Source organism: Amblyomma americanum, chromosome 5, assembly GCF_052857255.1.
Source record: "Amblyomma americanum isolate KBUSLIRL-KWMA chromosome 5, ASM5285725v1, whole genome shotgun sequence".
Taxonomy (NCBI): Eukaryota; Metazoa; Arthropoda; class Arachnida; order Ixodida; family Ixodidae; genus Amblyomma; species Amblyomma americanum.
The window spans coordinates 163347762-163372900 of record NC_135501.1 but is presented as its reverse complement, the minus strand read 5'-3'; the positions used below and the strand labels follow the sequence as shown (position 1 = coordinate 163372900).

General features: G+C 47.0%; 2 protein-coding genes across 2 annotated transcripts; one reads left to right on the top strand and one right to left on the bottom strand.

Moving 5' to 3' along the window:
* Positions 1-1735: 1735 nt before the first annotated feature.
* On the top strand, positions 1736-12577 carry LOC144132902 (uncharacterized). Its single transcript, XM_077665626.1, has 5 exons — positions 1736-1845; positions 1937-2043; positions 4875-4991; positions 5066-5124; positions 11785-12577. The coding sequence occupies exons 2-5, from the start codon at positions 1946-1948 to the stop codon at positions 12093-12095; spliced, it is 585 nt and encodes a 194-aa protein (XP_077521752.1). The 5' UTR covers positions 1736-1845; positions 1937-1945; the 3' UTR covers positions 12096-12577.
* A 1077-nt stretch (positions 12578-13654) lies between these two features.
* LOC144135220 (transmembrane protein 87A-like) lies at positions 13655-24707 on the bottom strand. The gene is made up of 6 exons (XM_077667959.1): positions 24623-24707; positions 17784-17970; positions 17532-17694; positions 17118-17200; positions 16249-16313; positions 13655-14054 (listed from the first exon to the last, which is right to left on the bottom strand). The coding sequence occupies exons 1-6, from the start codon at positions 24662-24664 to the stop codon at positions 14046-14048; spliced, it is 549 nt and encodes a 182-aa protein (XP_077524085.1). The 5' UTR covers positions 24665-24707; the 3' UTR covers positions 13655-14045.
* Between the last annotated feature and the right edge of the window lie 432 nt (positions 24708-25139).

Below are 25139 nucleotides of genomic sequence, written 5' to 3'. Positions count from 1 at the left end.
CGATAAAACAAAATTTCCGGAGGAGACCGAAGAAGCTGCCATAGCTTTAGCTATTACCTCCACCACTGCCAAATACATCATCAGCGACTCCGCCGCGGTGGCTCAGTGGTTAGGGCGCTCGACTACTGATCCGGAGTTCCCGGGTTCGAACCCGACCGCGGCGGGTGCGTTTTTATGGAGGAAAAACGCTAAGGCGCCCGTGTGCTGTGCGATGTCAGTGCACGTTAAAGATCCCCAGGTGGTCGAAATTATTCCGGAGCCCTCCACTACGGCACCTCTCTCTTCCTTTCTTCTTTCACTCCCTCCTTTATCCCTTTCCCGGGTTCGAACCCGACCGCGGCGGGTGCGTTTTTATGGAGGAAAAACGCTAAGGCGCCCGTGTGCTGTGCGATGTCAGTGCACGTTAAAGATCCCCAGGTGGTCGAAATTATTCCGGAGCCCTCCACTACGGCACCTCTCTCTTCCTTTCTTCTTTCACTCCCTCCTTTATCCCTTTCCCGGGTTCGAACCCGACCGCGGCGGCTGCGTTTTTATGGAGGAAAAACGCTAAGTCGCCCGTGTGCTGTGCGATGTCAGTGCACGTTAAAGATCCCCAGGTGGTCGAAATTATTCCGGAGCCCTCCACTACGGCACCTCTCTCTTCCTTTCTTCTTTCACTCCCTCCTTTATCCCTTCCCTTACGGCGCGGTTCAGGTGTCCAATGATATATGAGACAGATACTGCGCCATTTCCTTTTCCCCAAAAAACCAATTATTATTATCATTATTGACTCTAAAACCGCAATTCGAAATTTTGCCAACGGAAGGACCCACTCCACAGCCATCAAAATATTACAAAAAATCTCCAATACCCGCCAGATCACATTGATCTGGGTCCCCGCCCATTCGGACCATCCTGGAAACGAGGCAGCGCACCAATTTGCCCGAGGATTCGTAGTTAACCTGGAGGTGCGCTACCCCGAGCTCAGGTCGGCCAATGAGCAAATGACGACCTACAAAGAAATTACTACCTACTTCAAGAAAGAAAGACAAATCTTCCCAGAACCACATAAATCTCTAAGTAAAACACAACAGGTCAGCTGGCGGCAGCTCCAAACAGACACTTTATTTAATCCGTAAATGTACTCTATATGGTTCCCAGAGCAGTTTAGCCCCGTCTGTTCTCTCTGTGGACACCGTAAGGCAGACACACCACACGTCAAGACAAGCCGTCGAACTGTCCTCAGCTCTCTACCCAATCGCAGTGGGAGGCCGCGCTGCTCAGTTCGGACCCGGAGGTTCAACTCCCGAGTCACGGAGCGGGCCGAAGAGGTCGCCGAACGACATCGTCGGTCGGCCACCTGGCGTCCGCCCTAGAAGAGGAGCCCACCGCGGGGAGGGGAACGTCAACTCAACCCGCGCCTCTTCTTTAATAAAGTTTACCTCCTTCTCCTGCTCCTCCCGCTCGGCAAGGTGTTCGAACTAGGAAGATAGGGATGGGGGTAAAAATGCGTTTTTTTTTTATCCCGCGAGCGCTGTCAGTGGGAAATTCCGAGAAAAATCTAAGAAACAACCGAACATGATGTCATTAAAATCACGAAACCGTGATGTTAAAACGTGACGTCACAATTTTTTGACCAATCAGCGTTTCCAGCCTACCTACCCGCAAACGCTTGTCAACAAACAAGTAGCGTAGGAGCATGGGCGGAAATGACTTCACTGCGCAGCGCAGCCAATTGGCGGCTGCCTGGCTGTGCCGGTTCTATAAAAGGAGACGCTGACCGGTTGCAGCTGTCAGCAAGTTTTTTTGCCGACTTGAACGTGGTAGCGACGCAGGCAGCTGTTCCAACGGGTGTGCATCCAGCAGGTAGGTAGATGGTGCGTTGTTGTGATGTCCGTCACTGCTGTGTTGTGCCCATCCCCTGCCGCTAATCTGTCCACCTTCTCTTCCCATACAGCGCCAGGCCATGATTCCCGACAGCCAGTTCTTCCGCTGTGGCCACTGCAACAACCAGGAGGCCTCTCGGAGAGAAATGCAGGAACACGGCATCAACGTGCCTGAACAGTAAGGAACTGCTGCCCACCGAAGCACCGTATTCACAAAGCTGAGCCAGTACAGCATTGCCGCTAAAATTAGCAAACCATGTTCAAACGTGCATGTCAGCCCCCGCCACCAGCATGAGCACTGATCAGCACCTTTGCCGCACGGCAAATTTAATGTAATTCTCACCGAATGACATTCGCACCTAATGCGATTAATGTGCTGCTACACGGGAACATTTAATGTCATTAGGTTCGAATGACATTCGCTATCGAACGAAACTCATTCGCATTCGATGTCGAACCGAATGTGTACTCTGGACACCATACGCGCAGCATAAACAAGCGACGCGAAAAAATCTTGTGCGCATTGCCAAAGTTAGAAATTGTATTTATTTAGTTCTGCTAAAAAATGTTAATTTTGGTGCCAACTTCTTCACACTTCTAGTTGTCGTGGATAGCTATTACTCTCGGTCCCAGCAGCAGCCGACCGTGAAGCAGGGCCTTTCCCGCTACCGCCGATCATTCTGGGTTGCGTGTTTCTTGCTGGTTGGCGTTACATGTTCGTTTAGCTCGGAAGTACTTAAAGATGTAACTGAGTACTTCACCTTTCAGAAGTCATTGCCGCGCGCCGCCGTGTCAGCCATTTTGTTTGTTTACATTTTTCGGATTTGTGGTTGACTTTGTACTTGGCTTGGCTTTTGGTGGATGAAGTGCCGCAGAATGGCCAGAAATAATATTTTAAGCTTATAATATTGCACAGAAATGTTCTCACCCGCTTTTAAAACACTACACAACAGTTTGCAACATATTTTATGAGCGTTGACGTGTTTGAATTGTACTATTTTTTTTCACTGATCGTCATTTTCGAATGACATTAGTTTTTACCGTGTAGCACCGAATGACATTCGATTGGAATGACATTAAATTTGCTAGTGTGACAGGGGTATTAGGGGGACATCATCTTGCTTGCAAGCACCTTCTCAACTCGTCAAATTCTGTTGAGGTTTTTTTTTTTTTTTCAGTAGCACCTAATACGTTGCAACACTCTTCTTCAGCTCTTCAGGTGACTGAAGTTGAAAATGCAATGTGGCTGGTGCAAAGTATCTGTGGTGATGCCAATCCGGCACCAGGGTGAAGAATGATGCCAAGGTTTGCAACTGGCGGCATGACACCAAATGCCCCCTTTATTCCGACGATCATGTGTTCATACCCATATGACTGTAGAGGGTGCTCGCGTAGCATGGTTACGGTAGCGCCCTCTTTACACAGTAATATCAATTGATTTCCTCATTCTTATGACAGGGGCTATATTTCGCTGATAATGAAGGAGTCCGTAATAGCCTGGTTGTCTTCATTAGTGTCAAAAGTTTTACTAGAGTGGCGGAAAAAAATATTTCATCTTCAAAACCAAATTGTAAGTTGTGGGGTTAACGTTCCAAAGCAACTTATGGGCTGCGAAGGACGCTGTAGTGAAGGATTCCGGATCAGTTTGGACCACCTGGGATTATTTGATGTGTGCTGACATCGCAGAGTGCACGGGCGTTATTGTATTTCGCCTCCATCAAAATGTGACTGCCGCAGCTGGGATCGAATACGTGACATTGGTAGTAAGAGCCATAGAATCAATATTCATTGCTCACAAAAATTGAATGGAGTTGTTCTCAGTGCCTTGTTAAGAATATCCCTGCACATATAAGGGGTCATGGCTTTCCAATCTCAAAAAATGTACAAAAGATTTATTTTTTGATAATTGTTGTATCTGCTTGCATGTCTCTTTTTTCTTTTGTACTTCTCTCAAGTTTCATTGCAGAAGTGAACTTAGATATACCCTAAAAAAAATTGTTTCGTGAACCATGGTGCCTGTGCATTTCGGGGAAAAGGTCAAACAATGGGCGTTCTTCTGCGTTAATATTTTCTGCTTCGGTGCTCTACTTGCGGAGCAGTTTCTCCAACTCTTTATCTATTTTGACCCCGTTTCATTTTTTGTATTCCTAGGAGCATAGTGCAGGTCAAGACACTTTTTCAAATTTATGAATTTAAAGACTTTTTATCAAATTTTCTTCTCACTTTAGACATGTCAACAGACACTGAGTTGAAGAAATTGAAAGCTGAAAATTGTGCTTTGCGAAAAAAAAATTCTAAAGATGTCTTGACCTGTGGCGCACCAAGTCGGAACGCGTTGAATGTTGAGCCAGGCTCCTGACACATTTTCTCAATCGTCCAGTCTTGTCATAAGATTCAGACGAAATTTATATACATCAGAAAACAGTTGTCTGGTGATATAACTGAAAGTTTCTGACAGGGGTCATAAAAATTTTTTCTGATATGCTAAAAAATTTGATGTAAATAAACTAAGAAACAAATTTTTTTTGCTTGAAAGCGAGGACACAGATAACTCCATTTTATTTTTGTTATCAGCAACAATTGATTTAATGGCTATTTCTTGCTGTGTTAATATTTGTCTGCCAATAAAAGATGTGTTTAATGAGAAAAATTTAATTTAAAAATTCCCCCACCACTCGACTAATACTCTTGTCATCTACATCAAAACAGGCTGCTTAACTCCCTTTTTGAAGTGAGTGGTGGTGCAGCCTAGCTTCTAACCATGCCTGAAACCTTTGGCCGCACCACGGTTTGCTCGTGAAAGTGGCCGGCGATGGTGAGACCTGTATTTCACTTTTTTGGCGTTTTCTAGCTTGTAAAAAGCTCAGTTTTCAGTGGAACTGGCATCTTTGCTGTTAGAATGTGGTGGTCTGTTGATACGGGCAGATTCCAATTTATCCAGAGTGTCCCTTTAAGTGGTAGCAGGCAAGGTTGGAGCTGCAGGATGGGTTCTTCTTTCCCTCACCACAGGGATGCTTCCTTGGAGCAGGAGCCTCACGCTTTTGAGGACCTGCTCTTTCGCTACCGACACTGCGATGCGCCACGCTGCCGTTGCCCGTCGGGGCGTACTCACCACCAGGAAAGTGGGTGAGTGTGGCTGTGGCATTGCGTCGAAGCCGAGCGTATGGCTAACCGGCCCTTCTTTTCTCACTGCTGCGCAGTCTCTGGAGGATCGCGGTCTGCAACGGCTGCGGCTCCCAGGGTGTGCACTTCGGCTGCGGTAAGGGCATCCCCTGGCTGTTCCTTGAGTACCGCTAGGTCATCAGCCGACGTGAGCGGCCTGCTCGACTACTTGCCACATCCAAGAGCGCTTTAATCGCGCCAGTTGCCAAACTCCCTAAAGGCCGGTTTCAGAAACCAACACACTGATTGCTGCAGATGGGGATGTCTATTCTTCTGTTGTGGGTGAGGGATATAGTGTTAATTATTGGCTTTGTAATAGATGTAGGGAATGGGAAAAGAAACGCGCTGACAACTGCCGCCAAAGCAGGCTTGATGCAATTCCTGCTGCAGAAATGGGAAGGAAGCCGGGCAATAAGCCTCTTTGTGACAACACAACATGCAGGGTGCGCACAGGTCCTTGAAACCCTTGAAAACCCTTGAATTTGGAAATTGCGTTTTCAAGGCCCTTGAAAGTGTTTAATTTTTTTTTAACCCTTGAAAGTCCTTGAAATTTCCTGTGCGGGATGGAAATCGCGATATACACAAAAAAAAAATCGGTGCGAAACCCGTGCATAAAGTGGAAAAATGATTATTTTCTCAGCGCATAGTTTTTCTACTGACTGTTACACGAAATTTCTTGAAAGTTTGACAAGTTTGGTGGAGCCCTTTAGACAGCTGGCCACATTGAGGTGGCGTGATCGCCCGTTCAAAAGTGTACGGCCGTATCGCAATCTACATCACCGGCCGTTGGTTCGGCGTCTCGTGGTTTTGCGTTGCACGTGCGTACGCTGACGTTTACTCTCTGCAGCCCTGTGTTCAGACAGTTCTCTGCATGTGACTGCAGCAATCCCTCGATCCGCAGAAATGCCCGGAAAGTGTACATTTCAAAGCGCGTGGCTCAGTAACAGCGCCTACAAGGATTGGGTGGCACCGGATGCTACGAATCCACATCGAGCAAAATGCAAACCTTGCGGAAAGTGCTTCGACCTTGTTGCTATGGGCGAGTCTGCACTGAAAAGCCACATGAAGAGTGCAAAGCACAGCGCCTGTATGAAGAGAGCAGCGGCAGGTTCGGTGCGCGAGTATTTTTCCGCTAGCGCGAGCGCGCGACCCGTAGATACTCCATCGCAGTCGTCTGACGTCAACATCGCGTGCAAGGTAAACGAGCTGGTGACAGATGCGGAAATTTTATGGACGCTGAAGTTAGTCACAACCCACTGCTCCTACAGATCGTCGTCGGAAGCAAGCGAGTTGTTTAAACGCATGTTTCCTGATAGCGAGATCGCTAAAGGCTTCTCATGTGGTGAGAAGAAATGTGCTTACATAACCTGCCACGGCCTCAGACCTTTTTTTCTGTCATCGCTGCAACGAGATATAGAACGGTGCGAGAACTATGTCGTACTTTTTGATGAATCTGGGACTCGTCCAGAAAGGTGGTAACGAAGTACTACACTTCTGTTTTCATGGGGCACGCAACGGCTGAGGATATTAAAGACCAACTTCTGAGTGCGCTAGAACCGTTGCCACTGGCGAAGATTCTTCAAATCTCAATGGACGGACCCAACGTGAACCTGAAGTTCTTCAAGATGCTGCAATCTCACCTGCAGCAGAACTTTCAAGTCCACTGTCTTGACTTGGGTACTTGCACAATGCCTACAAGGCAGGCGTCGTAGCGAGCAAGTGGGGACTCGACACCCTTTTGTCCAGTCTGAGTGCACTGTTTGAGGATGCCCCTGCAAGGAGGCATGATTTTTCAGCACTCACTGGGAAGGCAGTATTTCCTCTGAAATATGTTGCCCATCGCTGGGTTGAGAATGTGGCAGTCATCAAAAGAGCTCTGGAACTCTGGAGTGATGTGAAGAAGTTTGTGGAATCCGCAAGGAAGAAGCAAGTGAGTCTGCCAAAGTGTGTGTCTTTTCAGAACATTGTTGAATTCATTCAGGACACATTAGTAGTGGTAAAGCTGAATTTTGCTCTTAGTGTTGCTGCCACACTGAAGCCATTCCTAATGGAATTCCAGACAGACAAACCGATGTTATTTCTTCTGGCGAGAGACATGGAGACGATAGTCAGAAAGTTAATGACAAAATTTATCAAGTGTTCTACATTGTCTTCAGCAGCGGGGATCACTGGCATGCTGCAAATTGATATAGAGGACCCAAAGAATCATACACCACTGGAAAAAGTGGATGTTGGTCACACAGTCGAACAAATCCTGAAGAAGTGCAATGCAAGTGCAAAAGATGTATTTCAGTTCAAGATGGAGTGTAAGCAGTTCCTAGTCGCAGTGACGAAGAAGGTCCTTGAGAAGAGCCTTTTGAGGTTCACAGTGGTTAGAGGCCTTTTCTCGCTTGACCCTCGACAAATGTGCTGCAGGCCTAGTGAGTGCCTGGCAGGCCTCAAGAAAGTGTTGGAAGCACTCATTGCGGCAGGGAGGCTGACAGATCAGCGTCGAGACTCTGTACTTGCAGAGTACATGGAGCTGTTGCAAGAAAAACATCAACTGCGCCTTTTCGAGAAAGCCACCAGTCTGGACACCTTTTTTAGTGAACTTCTGCAGTTCAATGCTTCTTATGCAGAGCTGTGGAAAGTTGTAAAATCTTTGCTTGTGCTAAGCCATGGTCAGGCAACTGTTGAGAGAGGCTTTAGCATAAACCGACAGATCTCTGTAGAGAACTTGAAAGGCCTCTCTTACATCTCACAACGAATTGTGTGCGATGCAGTGGAAAAAGCAGGTGGTATCTTTAACATTGTCATCACAAAAGATTTGAGGAAGGCGGTATCAGCTGCAAGGCATCATTATAGTGCTTACTTGGAAGCCCAGAAAAGGCTGGAACAAGAATGTGTCAAGCAGTCAAAAAAGCGCTGTGCTGAGGACCAGCTTGACAGCCTCAATAAAAAAAGGAAGATACTGGAAGCAGCTGTTAGCGATCTGACTGCATCAGCAGACGACTATGCTGAAAAGGCGGAAGCAGCCAATGACCTCACTTACATAATCAAATCAAATTCTATGAGAAAAGCAGCAAAGGCTAAGGCTGAGCAATTGTTAAACCTCAAAAAAGAGATTGAGGCAAAGCTTCAGGAGGTCTCTTGAACTTTCCTTGGTGCGTCTTGACAGATATGTTATCCTACGTTGAGTGCAATAAAGATGTTTATTTTTTTAAAATACTTTTGTGTTGCGAAACTACGAAATACAGCTTCGTAGCAAGTCCTTGAAAACCTCCTAGAAGGGCCTTGAAAGTCCTTGAATATCCTTGAATTTTTTTCTGTATAGCTTGCACGAACCCTGAACATGACAAACAGGAAGAAGGAGGCTCCATACTAAAAGGACCAAGACCATGAAGTGCAATACCATTATACGCGATGACAAAAACAGCATGCAGCACTAAGCCTGGTAGAGAGGGAAATAATTAGTTGAATAAGAATGGGGTGGGGTACATTTTGGAGGTGCTCCCAGGTTGTGAATAGTAGGTTACCAGTGTCAGTGCAAGTGTATTTACACGAATTTAATGAGTTTTCTTGGCGTGAAAGCACTATTCGCCTTGTGCACTGCAAAATGAGCCTGTTTGCACGAAGCCTTTAGAAGTCACTAAAGAAAAGGCACATCACTGTCTCCTTGGGTCAGTGGACACCTTAATCGCGCTTTGGTCAGTGGACACCTTAATCGCGCTTTGTACTGTGTGGGGTTAATAGTGGGGTAGTGACATTCCGTTTGCATTGTGGCAGAAATGTGGCGCTGGAGCAATGGGCCCCGGAGTTGACAACTTGAGTTTGAGGAAAGGAAAGGTACATAACTGGCTCTCTGGGTCCGTGTAGCGCTTTGGTCTGTGTGGCAGTAGTGACAGAGAGGTGCTTTGCATGCGTTGGCATTGGCAACCTTGTGGCAGAAATGCGGCACAATGTGGCTGGTGTTCATTGTCGTTATCAATGTTGTAGACTCCGGTGATTTTGAGGAAAGGAAAGGCGCATAACTGGCTCCCAAAGTCACTGAACATCTCAGTTGCACTCTCAGCTACGTGGCAGTGGTGTTTACCTGCAAAAAACCATGCTTTGGTACAATATTACATGCTTAGCAATGCTAAACCGTCAGCCAGTTTGTTTCCTTAGTTGATGGGTTTCACCAAGGTACGAATTAACGCGAATGTTTTTTTTTTGATGCTCCACAAGAAAGCTGCAGCAAGCTTCACCACCAGGCTTGCAAGCTGCTAGGAGGAGCCAACTTTTTGATGGCCTTTGGGCCACGCGGCTCCCATGGTCAAAGGAACGAAAGCGTCGCGGGCCGTCCACAAAGAGAAGGCACTGAAAGCATTGAGTGGAATAGAGAAAGCAAAAAAGTGTGGGTGAATACAGAGGACTGGGCAGCACTGAGCACGAAGCAGCGATGACGCAGTGATGATGGTGGCCACTGCTGTGTAGGAGGATGCATGCATTGACGCTACACAGGATTTGCTGTGGTCAATGATGTTGCATGCATCTCTGAATTGTTTCTTCTCATATAATATCGACGTATCTATTGCTTCTGTATTTTTGCGTACCTTCCCAGTTTTTTTCCAAGCCTTCGACTGTAGGTGGTTCGGAACAGGCCGTGATTTCATTATAATTATATTTTTAAAGTCTCAAACTCTTCCCTCACGTTATACAGGGACTTGCATTTTTATGTGCCAGGTTTTAAAAAATTCATGTGCCTAAAATACAAAATACTGACCTAATCAAGATCAAACACTGCTTAAAAGGTAGAATATTATTTCCAAAGTTGTTTGTGATCTAAATAAACGTCTACTTGCTTGCAGGAGTGTGGCCAGGCGAGGGGGATTTTATGGGGCTTCAACCCCCCCCCCCCCCCTCCCCTAAAAAAAAAAAATTTCAAACTGTCTCGCACCATTGTTTGAAACAACCACCGCTACGGAAGTCATTCTGGATTTTGTCACCTACAGTGTCTCCTTCAGACTAGAAAAAATTTTTGGTGCGAACATTGCTAACTCGTGTTTGACTTTGTGGCAACGCCTATGCACCTGGAGTCATGTAACACAAGGGGGCCCATCCTAGCACGAACTTTCCAGGGCCTATCGATGGCTCGCTGTTGCGACTACAATTTTGGTGCAGTTACGCAAAATACATGACTGGGGACAGCTACTGCTACGCAGTACACTGGAACGAAGGACAGCGTCATTGGGATTTTTCCCCGGTCGTTACATATGTACAAAACTAACGGCTCTTGAATGACATACATTCATTAAAATATTTGTCCTCTACTTGCTAATTTCATGGCCTTTACATTTTTCACATTAGCGGCATGCACTGCTTTGCTGGTTCTGGACAGATATAGTTTTAGACTTCGCGTGATATTTTGTTTACTTATTAAATATGCAAAAACATGGAAGCATTGGCATCAGTTATGTCTGCTATGAGTGAACGATAAGGGGATAGTTGGTATGACATGATTACAAGACATAAAACTGATCAGGGGGCAAGACACAGGAGAGAAGCAAACAGGACGAGCTCGTCCTGTGTGCTTCTCCCCCGTTCTTGTCCCCTGCAGTTTTATGTTTTGTAATCATGTCTGCCATGATTTTTGAGACATACGAATACATTCTTTTATTATAAAAAATACATATTCCACTTGTCTAGACAGTGCGTAGCGTTATCTAATACACAATGGCATTGTCAATGGCAATGCAGTTATTATTATCACGTTTGATCTTTCCACAATTTCTGTGAGGAGGCCCCTCTGCAACATGAGACCCCCCCCACCCCCCACCCCCCCCAAACAAAATTTCTGGCTACACCACTGCTTGCCTGTATTTGGTGGTGTACAGGTTGCTTGGCTTACATCTGCAAAAAATGTACTCTTAGCCTTAGCTGAAAAGTTTCTAGTTCCACCAAATAAAGGCAAGTGCCGATGTTTATTTATATCTCAAACAACTTTGCTCACAAGGCAGAATATTATTGCTAAAGTTGTTTGTGATATAAACGTCGGCACTTGCCTTTGTTTGCTCTCGACTAGGCCAGTATTTTGCACTCGGGAATTTTTTAAAATCTGGCACATAAAAACGTCAGTCCTTGTATATATGTGGAAATATGGTTGTATCTCTCTTGGACTCACCTATGGGGCAGGACCAGGATGCTGCTGAAAATTGTTGAAATTGACTTGAGAAGAGCGGAGTGAGTGATGACAGGAAAATGGTAGGTTGACATAAGGTATGAGGAGAGAGCTGCATGTATTAGCAAGGTGAAGGAAGGGACTTGGACGGTATGTCTGATGCAGAGGGCAGATATGCAGTGGTCCATCCAAACAAATTAGAGTTATTGCACAGAAAAAAATTGTTGCCGGTGGCAAAAGCAAGTCGGGCGAGCAGATGAGATTTCAAAATTTTGCGGGCATAGGGTGACCGCAGCTGGCGCAGGACAGGGTTAATTGAGCATCGGTGGCAGAGGCCCTCTGCTTGCAGTGGACGTCACCAGAGTGATAGGATGACAGTCTTGTCACCTGTGGCAACAAAATGGAACAGTTGTGGTCGTGGTCAATTTATTGTGACCGGTGATGGGTGGCCGCCAACAGCAGACACTGGAAATCATGGTCCGCTTGCCTTTGGTGAAGACTGGCTGCAGGGGACACACGGATTTTGCTGAGCTGGAGTTTTGTGACTTGTGCGATTTAGGACCTCTATTCGCCCCCCACTGTGGGCCTAGCTGCCAGCTGTGGTTCTCCTCCTTGCAGCGCAACCTGCCGCCCAATGTGAGGTCCCCGAGCTCGTTGCAGCGCAACCTGCCGCCCAATGTGAGGCCCCCAAGGAGTCGGCGGGAGCTGTCGAGGTCATTGAGATTGACAGCGACGATGACGACGACAACATACCTCAGCAATGCCCAGCCCGCCAGTCGGCGCCTGGCAGCAGTCACCGCCTCCTGGACCTGGACTTTGCCATGTGGGGGGGAAGCAGCAGCGTCGACGGCTGCATGTTGCAGCTCACGTACCTGATGCGCTCTGGCGGTGTTCTTGTGACAGTACTTGGACCAGAGCCTAGCGTCTGATGCGTATGCACTATACGTGCTCGTACGCATCCCTTTTGCGCTCAGCTACTTTTTACCATCACCAAAGAGCCACTGGGACGGTTGTTCTGCCTCTTAATGCATATGTACACCTCTTAATGCATATGTACAAGGTGCCTTCCTGCTAGTTTCTTTCATAACCTGAAGTGTTCATAACTGCTTCCTATACACTTGAACTATGAACCGTTGTGACTTTTTGGGTTCAGGTGTGAGATGAGCAGTTTTTTTCCTTTGTGCTTTATTCACTTCTGTGTTCAAAAATGTATTCAAGTGGAGTTTCTTTGAGCAATGAAGCCAGTTGTGGGTCAGCTGTCTTACTGTGCCAAGTTTTGGACTGGTACCCAACAGCACAGATCGCAGTCTCTGACTAAATTGACTGTGCATATTGAAGCATTATGATATTTATGCTAGCATCAGTGCAGTTGGAAAGACAAATAAAAGAAAGGTACACCGGTGCCATTTTATTCGTTTCTCTGCTTTTCTATTCTTGTATTGAGAATGTGGTTTGGATGAACACACACCAAAAAGGCTAGATTGCTTGGGAGTGACCTTCTCACCATATAATTCATGTGGACTGTACAGCTTAAAGGGGCCATGAAGCGCCTCCCGAGGCGAGTACATAAACTCTCTTAATCACTACATTATGTTGTCGCGAACACATCAGAGAACCCACAGTTGCTGTCGAAAGTTGGTCAGCTCCTGGTGACTTTCTGAAACGCTTTCCCCCCTCTGTGTCGTGGCTCTGCGTTTGTCTGGTAAAAAGCGGTTAGGTTCTTTCAGGACTTGTGCAGCCACCAAGGCTGCAGCCAGTCGGCCACGTCCTCAATGGGTGGGGGAGCTCCGCCCCTCCAGGGAATTCCCTGCGCTCGTCAGCGGCCGGCAAAGGAGCGCCAACCTTATAGCTTGCAAAAAGTGACTAGAATAGAATGAAAGGTGGAAGAACGCTTAATTGAAATTTTGACTGGGTGTTCTTTAACATTTAAGGCTTATCGCAACTTTTTTGACGAGAGTTCAGTGCCTTTTTAAATGCACAGGCTTGCTCACTGCAGTGGTTCTAGCTTCCGCGTGCAGAGAACAAGTTACTTCTTGCCCAATTCTACGAGCTACTAGAAGTTGCACACACCTGTGATCAGATTATATTCTTGTTGCCAACTTAGTTCCCCCTACATCAGCTACCCAGTAGTTGCAGTGTCCTGCGTGAATGTTTTATCACGTGGACGTAGTTGCTAGAACAGACAGCTTCTGCAGGGTGGCCCCATTAAGGCCGAAGTTTTGCTTGTTGCTGCGATGAGGAGGATGGGCATTGAACTTGTACATTTAGTTGGTGCTTTATTGTGGCCCTTGTGCACAGTTTCCATTACATGGTGCGATTTTTCAGAGTTCCCTTATGGGAGAGTTTGCTTTTCTCAGCATCTGAAGTAACGGGAGTGGAAATTGATTTGAAGGCTGTGTTTCCCTTAAGTACTTTGGCTAAAGAGAATTTGTAGCCAAAACAATTTCTTCCGTTTGTTGGTTTTTCTAAGCATGGACCACAGGCCATCTCCTGTTTCTGGGTCTTTCTTTCTGCTTGTTCCTTTACATTTGGCTTTTCGTTTGAGGCTGAAGTTTCGTACGTGGAATTAATTGGCATTAAATCTTGCCTTCAGCCTGTTAGCCATTTTCTGCTTCCCTTTAAAGTGACGTGCACGGCTCGATCGAAGAATGCGAGCCACTCTGGTCTCCTTCACTCATGGGAGTATCCTGTCATTAGGCAAAGCTGCTGAGACAAGGCAAAGGTTGCCTCTCCCTTTTGCCCTGGATTTGTTACTCTCATAGAGTAATCCAAGGTCCAAGAAGCAGCACCCGAAAAGATGGGCAACCAGATTTTTTTATTTTTGTCCATCTTTCTCGTTCAACAGTGTTGTCATGAGCCTCCTTTTCCGCTTGAGCCTTTTAAATCATCTAGAAAAAGACATATTTGCAACATCGAAATGACCTCCTTCAGAATGATCTCACTCAACTCAGTGGTACTGTGCGGTGTTCATCACAAAAGGGACTGCCCGCTCGTCGTGTTCTAAGTAGCACAAATCTGTGCTTTTGCACTATCCAAGGACATGGGTGAAGCTATTAGAAGGTTATCTATAGGAAGCCGCCTACTGCCAACATGCAGTGGCTGTTTGGGGCAGTGTTTATGAGCTTCTCGGGCTGCCACTCGCAAAAGGAGTCATTTCATAACTCTTGCAGCTCACCCTAAAACAGACTACTCGGTGGCCACATTAACAGTACACCCTTAATTTTAGCAATAAAAACCTACAACGTTTCCTTTGTGCAATGTTAGGATTGGAAGAAGCTAGTACCATGATACGCTTGTGACAGGTATGAAGCCCAGAAATGCATTTTCACATTTTCATGGAAATATTTTTACAGAACGTATCCAGAAATGCATACCCACTGCTACGCCTCCAACTCTCTAATCTCAACAAACTGTCATGTGCAAGCCACGTGCATGATGGCCAGTTTTTACAGGCAGCTTGATGTGACTAATCGATTACTTGCTCAGCCATTTTCTCTGAATATTCCGGACTTTGCATAGGGCGCCACAATGGAGAGAGAGGAGTCTGTCCCCGATCATAGAGGAAAGGAATTATCCCCTTTCATCTACCGCTCATTGCTTCGTCACACTAGCAGGGTCATGAGAATCAGCCGACACCACTGGCTGGAAGGTTGGTCTTTTGACGGGGAAAAGCCGCTGCATTCTCAAGTTGTATCCGACTACAGAAGCATAGCCCCTATAGACCGGAATCTTTCACCCTTGCACACAGGCTGCTGGCGCGCTCCTACTCTCGACACCAGTCGCCATCTGTCGGCACGCGGCCCGTTGGACTGCGGGCGGGTCGCGCCGGTGCCGCTCGTAGAAAGCGTGTTTAAGTGCGCTTCGTTTTGAATCGTTGATGCACTCCATCACCTAACGTTGTGGGTGTGTGCTGTGCATCACTACTCACATTTTCCCTCTACCAGACCGTACAGCAGTTATCGGAGACTCACTGTTACTCGTTAAGGTGACATCCGAGGGTAAACCCGTAGTTATAAGCAGGTTTCTTCGCTGGCGTGTCGTTTGTTGCCGTCTTTTATGTGCGCTACCATCTATGATAATTTTATGCATGAGAATCTAGATTTATTGATGTGACTCGACGGTGCAGTGGTGTGCAAGCGGTAACTGGATCGGCCTGCTGCAGACTGAAAATTGTCCACGTGAGGCGCATGTTTTCAATCACCAATACATTGTCGACATATATGCGCTGAGGTTGCTATTGTTCCCATTAAACAGTTTCCGTGTACGAGAATGTAAGCGCAACCGCTGCCAATTTAAGTTGCTAGTTCCGCACATATCTCAGGGGGATCGGCGGGGTAAAGGGCTGACCGTAGTATTTCGGCTGTTGGTACCTTCCTTAATCATAGCAATATATACACGATTTTATTCCATTCTATGACACATGGCCAAACGGCTGCGCGTCGCCCTCACACGTGCCGAGAGTTTCCGAATAAAATCCATGTGACTTGGACCACAAAATTCGTGAAAGCTGGCACCTCTGCTGATGAGTAAAATTTGAGTTTGGGCTAGTGGCTTGAATTACTGGAATTGGAAATAGCATGCTAGCTGTGCACATAATGCATGATACTGACCAAACAAGTTTTCCCTGCGATGGAGCACCAAGACTGCACTAATAAAAGCGCGAGTGCGTGCTAAGCGCCGGCAAAATTTACATGAATGCCAAACTAAATGTCGTGATTAACGCAAAGCCTTCCTGCAACACAACCACGCTGTGGAAATGCTGGACAATGTCTTTTAGCGCCCGCAGGGCAGTAATTCAAGGCTATATACAGGCACGGCCGCCGAGCTGCTGCAGCCCCGCAGTCCCCAAAGAAACGCCCGCACCGCAACTCACCAGTCGGCGGAAAATGTCCGCGCCCAAGAGTGACTCTGATTCTGGTCTATACAAACGCCACATATGCCGGTGCCGCTACTTGCTTCTAAGTAGTGATATCCTGAATGCAGGCCTCTGTGAAGTGATAGACGTTCACTGTGGAACTACACTTCCCTGTCGGGTCTAACATGTAACGGCTTCTGCCACAAAGAGAGGCAAGGGGTACACACCGGGTCTTCCTTGCTGGCCGCCGGCTGGCCACTTGCCGGCGTAGTGGTTCGCATCTTCATGCCCTCTGGGGGTAAAGAACAAGAGAAAGAAACGTCATGGAACTTCACGGAAAGAAAAAAGCATAGAAGAGTAGCATCCACATTCTGATTCAACCCCAGCAAGGCTAGACCCTCATTAGCACGCACTGACTGGCTAAAATACCAGAAATAATGGCGGCTCGCTCATTTGGATGCGTCATGCAGTGGTTAAGCACTGCAGTGATGTGCACTGCAGTATACAGTTATGTAGGCACTAAAAGTGGCCGGCTAATTACCTCTTCACCTGAGCATGACAATTATTTCTAAATGTATTTGACTACGATGTGTTATCTAATTTCAGAATATTTTTCCATTCGTTCAGAAAAAATAGCTCGTAAAACATGTTGAATTGAACCGAATTCTGGAATTTGCCATTCCGGAGAGGCACTTGGGCTATGAGGGGTGCCGTAGTAGAGGGCTTTGAATTTACACCACCTGAGGTTAACGTGTGCTGACGGCACACGGGCGCCCTTTGCATTCTGCCTCCATCAGGCTGCTGCAGTCGGGATCGGGATTCAACCCATGTCTTCCGGCTCAGTAGCCAAGCAGCCTAAGCGCTGAGCCAATGCGACGGGTGTGAAATATGCTCCAGGTTTTCTATCGGGAAGGGAAATGCACAGATGGTGTGAGAGAGTTTCATAAATTAAAAAATGCAACCGATGCTCCCGTTGGTTTAGTCAGTCAGAGCTCGTGGCTGGGGTCAACCTTCATGGGAATCATGGTAAAGATACAGGCGTGAGACAGGTTATGGACAGAGTTATAAGTTAACAGTATCTTGACAGTTTACTAACCGAATGCGTCGTGTGGCTGCTGCTGAAGGTCCTCTTCGTCTAGCTCATCATCCGCCGCATCCTGCAATGGTGTGAAGGCATACCTGCAAGGATAACGTGCCATACTGTACAAAATCAAAAACCAACATTCCACTGTTATCGCCGACTACAACCACAAGGAAGAAGGATGCAAGCATGAAATTTCGAAGCAAATCGACGATGTGGAACTAAGCGGTTGAATGCATGCCCTGCATGGAGCCCAGATGGCAACAAGAAAGACTACGCAATTGTCTGTAGATCCCAGCCAGGTCTGAGAACAAAGAGAAAGGCAGGGGCAGAGAGAGCGAGGACAGCGAACTCGTGGATGTTTTCTGACACCAGTGAGAAATGGAAAGATGAGGACGGGGCCCCTACGAGCAGTGTGTGCACACATACCGCTTGTTGTTGTTTGTGGGCCGCCACAGGAACATGATGACCAACAGGACAAGCGAGAAGAGCAGGTGCCAGTAACCCTCGTCAAACCACAGCTCCTTCCAGTCAGTCAGGCACTCGACTGTGCGGTGATTGAAGGTCACCCACACCATGAACACCACAGATGCTGCCACAAGAAAGAAAGGAGACCAGTTGAGCAATAAAATGGTGAGGAACGCAAGGGCAGCTCGTACTGCCGCCAAGTCTGCCACTCACCCAGCACGGCAAACACCAGCGTGTTAGTGAAGTGGCGATACAGGGAGAGCTTGATGACATTGCGGCGTAACCGCAACGTGCGCGTCGTCTGACTCAGGCTACTGAAGATCCACCAGCAGATGGCACTGTCCAGCAGGGCCAGTCCGATGCCCAGCACTGTTAGCAGCCGGTCGGGCGTGTTCTTGGGCTGCGGCCACAAAGAAGCGGCTTGGAGGCAAACTCACGCACTTCTCCCTAGCACAGTCACGGCCAACATGAAGGCGATCGGTCTCCTGTTAGCCATCCAAAACCAATAAACTTTTCCTAATGTGACAGTCACTCAGTCACCTTTAAATGTAACAGTATAAGATAATGAGACCATAGCGCAAGCTATGCACATGTTTTTTGTTCAGCCTTCTTGCAGAATAAACCTTATCAGAGTACATTTTTCCAGGTAGGTTAAGCCTAAGTGACTACCTTCATATTGATTTTCAGACCGTACCCACCAGAATAACTAAGTAGCTGCACTATTTTCTAGCTGAGCATGACATTTTAGGTTTGGTTCCCAGCTATAAAGGCCACCCATAGGCATCGACGACACAAATGACAGTCCACCTGCTGAAAAGCATTCTTCACAAAAACTATGAGAACAGCTGAACACACAGTGGACACAACAGCATGCCTGAGAGAAAATCAACATCAGGCATTGTGTTATCTGACTTGTTCTAACAGCTATGAATGAACTTCTGCGTTTGTGAAACCTTTACGCTTATTGCCATGTGCCTGCATGCAAAAGCAGAAATGTGGGCACCTTGTTTACTAGATGCCAAGCACTATTTTTTTTTTTTTGCGATGTGTTAGTCAGATGCCAGAACAATGTCGACTTGCTTTCTGTGCTAGCATTGACAATGAATGCAAGTCAGCTGCCATAAATCCACGACTCAGCTAAATACAATATCCCACTCACAAGCTAAATCAGTGATTTGGTCTAGGGTGTGATTCTGCATTAAATGGCATGAAGGGAAGAAACTTGTCACCTTTTTAGCCACCATGTAAACATGCTATGACAACACACACTCAAAGCAAACACTGTTTGTATGTTCTTATTGGTGTTCACATGGTGAACTGTGGTCTGTTTGCTTGACACATGTGCTGCAAGCCTCCAATAATGGAAATTCGCAGTCTAGCCACACAGCGTTCACTGTCACTATTATATAAGTTGGCCAGCTAGACCACATTCACACACCTGTGCAAGAAGCAAGTACAGCTAAACCGGGGTATTACAAAATTAGAAAGTACGCAATGCTTCACCACATGGAGGCTTTCGTTAATTTGCCTCAAGACCTGAAAGGGCAATGCAAAACAGAAACTAAAAAATTGGCAGGCAGGCAGCAAGTTGCATAGTGGTGAAGGTCCCCAATGATATGCCGAGCTCCAAAGTGCAGTTGGCATGGCCTCCAGAAAGGCAAGCAAAGGCGGCTCGTGATGGGCGGATACGCAAACAATCGTATAGCACACCCTCAGACACGCAGGATGTACGGGTAAGAGAAATCTCCTCAGACGGCAAGCGAGAACTTAGGTCACCATAGCATTGCTGGTAGATGCGAACATGTTGACGCCAGGAAGTCTAGACAGGCTTCCTCCATTTCCGATACTCCGTCTGTCTGCTGGTCATGTTACTTGGCACTTAATGTACAACCCTACTGCCTCATCTCAATTGGTGTCGATGGGCTCCTGTGACGCTTCAACTGTCACGGATCCAAAGCTGAAGAAAAATAAGCACCGGAACTGCTGTGCAACAAACTGCCGTGCCACAGTCACGAAGGAGACAAAGGCAAGAAATGGCCGCTTCCCATTCATACTGTGAGGAAAATTCACCACACATTTACCTTGAACAAACTAATAAACTATGTATCAATGCTAAGCTCTCTGAGCACTCTTTCAGATTGGCGGATACTCCTGCATTAAGAGGTCGCTGTGGATTAAGCATGCATGGCCAATTCACTGATGGCACAAGATTACCTCGTTGAACCATTCCTGGTTTCTGGCACTCCGGAATTTGTTCAAGATGGATTTTAATGCTGCGGAGTTTATTATGGAGTTTATTATCCCTATCCTTTTGACACAAACATTACATTTGTTTCCGCAAGGATGATGTGTAGTCTCTGGCCTAGATGTTGACTGCTCTATTCACACAGGCACTTGCAGCTCGGTCAGCTTCTTCGTTACCAGCTATTCCAATGTGGCTTGGAACCCAACAAAACACAAGGACTAGGCAGGGACGCCGGAACAAGGGGGGCCAGAGCCCCTCCAAGTAATCTCATGAGGGGGGCTCAGCCCCTTCCCTACCTAAATTCCTGCCTTGTTCACATTTTTTTTTATGTAACCTAACTTACGACCTCCGCGATTCCCATGATGTCCCAGTAGGAAACTACATGTTGAAGGCATCCCCAAGTCTCTTGAGGAGGCTTGAATTAGAGTGCTAGTCCTCATTTTGGTTTTCATAGAACGGCAAGTTTAACAATAAAAACAATCTGGCGCTGGTACCAATTCGCAGTAGCAGCAGAAGTAGGGAGCTGACTTCACTTTTTCTGTGTTAAAAAGTGGCGAAGTCCATTAACGTATGCCAAGGGAAGTTTTCCGGGAGTCTGAATCACCGTCGTCTTTGTGAGTCGGATGTGTCGTCATTCATCGTGGCGCACGAAAAAGGGGAGGCCAGTTTTTGTCGACGCAGTGGTTGGTGGGCTGTTCGGGCTAGGGGTATAGAGGGGTGAAGTGAGGAAGTTGGTGCGACAGTGCGGGGTCAGGCCAATTTGTTCAGCAGAAAATTCGAAGAAAATTTACTGTGAGCAGGGTCCCTGTATGAGGTAGCCCACTACTGCCGTCACGGAAGCAGAGCCCGTTTCCTTGCATTTCCTGCCTAACCTCTACTGTGGAGCTACAGGAGGTTGACAGCAGTCCCCCCTCTCTCGGGGCCATCTTGAAATCAAATGGCAATATTCCATAAGTTACTCGGAAGGGGGAACCCGACTGCACAAAGAATGCGAGTGTCCTCTCGGAACGAGAACTCTTGGTTGGAAAAGAAGCCTTGCGGAAAGCTGACTTAGATTTTTCCAGATGGTCCACTAGTGTGCAGTTGTTTGTCGCATCACGGGGACGTCGCGGAAAAGCATGTTCGGGGAACTCCTTTCCTATTAAAAAATTCTGTCGTCAAAGTTGGCGGACTTGGAGGCTTTGCGCATGCGCAGGACATCACTGGAAAAGTGGTCCATTCCAGTGGCTATATATAAAGAAGCGCTTGGGAAAGGCCTTGGGAGTCGACCTTAGGGAGCCTGGCGGAAGCTTGTACCGCGATCAAGGAAAGCTGGCGCTGTTTGTCAACCTCCGTGGACAGTTCCAGCCTTTTTGGGGGCTTATTCCTGTATGCACCGCTCTATCTGCACTTACATTATTATTATAGTTAAGTATGCCTGCTTAGTCTTGCTCCTTTTGAAATAGAAAGTGCAATTGTCCCTGGGCACTGTGGCATTGTCTGTAATGAGAGGGCTGATTTTTTAGCTACGTCCAGCCTTGGGGGACCTATTGTCCCATTCGTACCCAATACTGTCTTCTTGACTGCAGCACGCTTCTAACGGTTCCAGCGCCTCCAATACTTGAGCCATGAGCCTCTCCTTGCTGTAGCGGATTTTCAACACCTGGCATTTCCATGGAGAGTGCGTATGTGCACTTGAGGAAATGTGAGGTGTCCATGACCCTTTTGCGTTGCAGAATACCTGTGTTCCTTTTCAGCAATCGCTATACACTGTGTCAATGAAAATAGATTGTCCTCCAACCTCCTTTGTTTCCGGAACCCATTCTGTAGTTCCCCTAGCACCCCCTCGTTCTCCACCCAAGCCTGCAGTCTATCCTTTATAATCTGCATCACCACCCTGTAAACCACAGATGTCACTGTTATGGGACGATAGTTACTTACGTCTGCTTTGTCCCCCTTTCCCTTATATATCATGTTCATTCTACTTAATCGCTATCCATCGGGGACTTTCTCATCCACTATCATTTTGTTCACTACCTGTATTAATGTTTTCTTGGATTTTGGTCCTAACTTCTTTATCAACATAATCGGGATACCATCTGGTCCTGTTGATGTGCCACTAGGAACCTTCTTCTCTGCCCTTTCCCACTATCCTTGCTCAAGTGAAGCTATTGCTATAACCGGTCTATCCTCCTTCGATAAATTATGTACCACGTGCTTTGCTGTAAATTTTTCCGTCATCCTTGTTCCTATGTGTTTTATCGCTTCATCCCCTTCTAGTCGAATACCCTCATCTGTAACAATAAACCTTTGTTGTAGCCTAGTCTTATTACTCATTGCATTTAGATGTTTCCAGAATTTTTGGGCTGCTTTTCTATCCTTTTTATTTACTTTTGACATCCATTGGGCACCCTTTCTTCTAATTTTCTCATTAATCAAATAGGATGCGTCCCTTCTACACTCTATGAAGGTATCCCATTTTCTGTCTACTTTGGGTTTTGGTTCCCCCTCTTCTTATAATATCTGTGTTCCCTGGACGCTTCCTGGCGCTTCTCTATTGCCCTCTTGACCTCCTCATCCCACCAACTCTTGGGTTTATATCTTTTCCCTTTTAGCTTTACTCGCACCTTAGCTAGCTCTAGCTCCAGTAATCGAGTTAATTTGGTATAACTCCATTCTGTTTCACTATTCTCAAAAATTACTTTCTCGATTTGTTTGGCTGCTGCTTCCAATTGCTTTTCTGAGTAAAAATTCCCCTCCGATTGTTCATCTCGCTTCAGTCCTACATTGCTTTTTCTTCTAAAGCTCAACTTGATACAGTTGTGGTCACTTCCTAGACTTCTGGAACCATCTTCATCTATGTTCTTTACCCCTAATCTATTATACAGCCTCTGTGACATTAGTGCATAATCTATCGTCGAGTGCAGACTCCCCGCCTCCCATGTTATGAGCCCTTCACTCTTCTCGGTGCTGTTGCATACAACTTAATCATGCCTGTCACACATGTCCTGCAGCATGCTTCCTGTCGTATCTTTGTACCCATCCAGGTCTTCTATGTGTGCATTCATATCGCCTAATATAATTATCTCGCCCTGTCCTCCTAGCTCATCAATGTCGCTTGCAATACATTCTAACATTTTCCTGTTTTCCTCTTTGGCATTAGCCCCTGTCCACAGGTATACAAAGCCAAGGAGTGTTTGCTTGCCTGCCACTGTTCCTTTTAGCCATAACTGTTCCTTGCATCCCAGTCTAACCCTTTGAAAATTCATACTTTTATGAATGAATGCCCCAATTCCACCCCCCTTTCTGCTGCCCTCTGTTCTATTGCAATATTCCCATGTGTAGTCTGGGTTACAGGGTGGTTGCTCCATGTCTCTAAGATGTGTTTCCACTAAACCATATACCATTAATTCCTCCTGCCTTAACTGTTCTTCTATTTCCTCCCATTTCAGTCTATTCCTGCCACCTTGCATGTTAATGAAACCTATATCTGAATTAACTTGGCCCTGGCGCTTGCGTCTCTTTCTTCCCCTATGGTTCCATTGTCCCTTTCATCTTAATTCTTCCTTCTCTACACTGGTTCCTTCAGAGCTCTGGGTCCCCTCATAAAAGCTGTTGCCTGGCGACCTATCCTACTACCCACCTTCTTGCCAGTGGCACCACCGTAGTGGATGCCATCCTGTGCAAAAGGGTGGGGCCTAACCTCGTACACTTCCCTGTTGACTTCCATCACCCCGTATGATGTACTGCAAGGGAGGAGCCAGAATCTTGAGACGCAGTTGGAGGTGGGGATGCGTAGGCTTAGAGAGGCCTCTGAGAGTGTGCATGTGACCATATGCACAACCCCAGAAGTCCAGAGGCAGGCTGGCGAAACGGAAAGGAGGGTCGTTGAGGCTAACCGTGTAATTAGGCTATTGAGTCGACGACAAGCATCCCCACCTCCAACTGTGTCTCAAGATTCTGGCTCCTCCCCTGCAGCTAGAGTGGGCAGGTGTGAAAGCCGGCCGGGGAAGCATGGCCCCGCAGCGCGCCGATGCCGTGTGGCGGCGCTGACGGCAGAGGCGCGGTAAGGCGCGCAGCCGAAATGAGCGCATCGAGTAGGCTAAATTTTTACCACTGAGGCGAAAATGAGCCCGTTTCGCTTACCGCGAGTTTTCTGCGAATGTCAAAGGATTAATCTTTACCATAAAATAATGTTTCGTGAACTCGCATCATTATTCCCGTGAAATATGAATATGCTGCTTCACAGTTAAGCGCAGTTTGCATTGAGCAGCTGAACTGAAGCGCGTATTGTGCGTGCTCATTTCGAGACGATGTCCAGGATGTGAGCGACGCCGTAGTGGAAGGTTTCGGAATGATTTCAACCACCTGCGTTTCTTTAACGTGCACTGACTCTGTGCGCTGCGCCGCTATCGAAACGCAGCCACTACGGCGAGAAGAGCAGGTTGTAACGCGTGCCGTAGGACCTCGCAACTGCGGTCGCATTGGCTGAAAGTGCCACAATAATAATAATAATAATAATAATAATAATAATAATAGGTTTAGGGGAAAGGAAATGGCGCAGTATCTGTCTCACGTATCGTTGGACATCTGAACCGCGCCGTAAGGGAAGGGATAAAGGAGGGACTGAGAGAAGAAATGAAGGAAGAGGTGCCGTAGTGGAGGGCGCTGCAATAATTTCGACCACCTGGGGATCTTTCACGTGCACTGACATCGCACAGCACACGGGCGCCTTAGCGTTTTGCCTCCATAAAAACGCAGCCGCTGCGGTTGGGTTCGAACCCGGGAACTTCGGATCAGTAGCCGAGCGCCGCCCCAACACACAAACCAGTTTTTGTCGCCGCTTGCGAGCCTGTAGCATGTATGCCATCTTGAACCGTGCCGTAAGGGAAAGGATAAGGGAGGGAGTGAAAGAGGAAAGGAAGAAGGAGGTGCCGTAGTGGAGGGCTCCGGAATAATTTCGCCCACCTGGGGATCTTTAACCAAAACCCGCAGACGTTTTTTCGCTGAAGGGCGGCAGTGGCGTCAGCTGTTTTCGGCAGTGAAAAGCGTTACGACAAGGTCGCCGAGACGAGCGTTGCAAACAATATTTTTTGAAAGGTAAAGCCTCTTTAAACATGTTGTTCTGATATTTTTTTCCACTCAATCAGCCGAAAATTTTGCAAGCGCTTCAGTTGAAGCAGACGAAACAGGGCCGCGCTTCTCGGAACGCTCGCCTCGGCGGCCTTGTGGTGACGCTTTCGACTGCCAAAAACAGATAACGCCACTGCCGCAGCTCAGCGAAAAAACGTCGTCTGCGGGGTAAACGATTACGTTTTCGCATCATGCATGGTTCAACTAAGTGA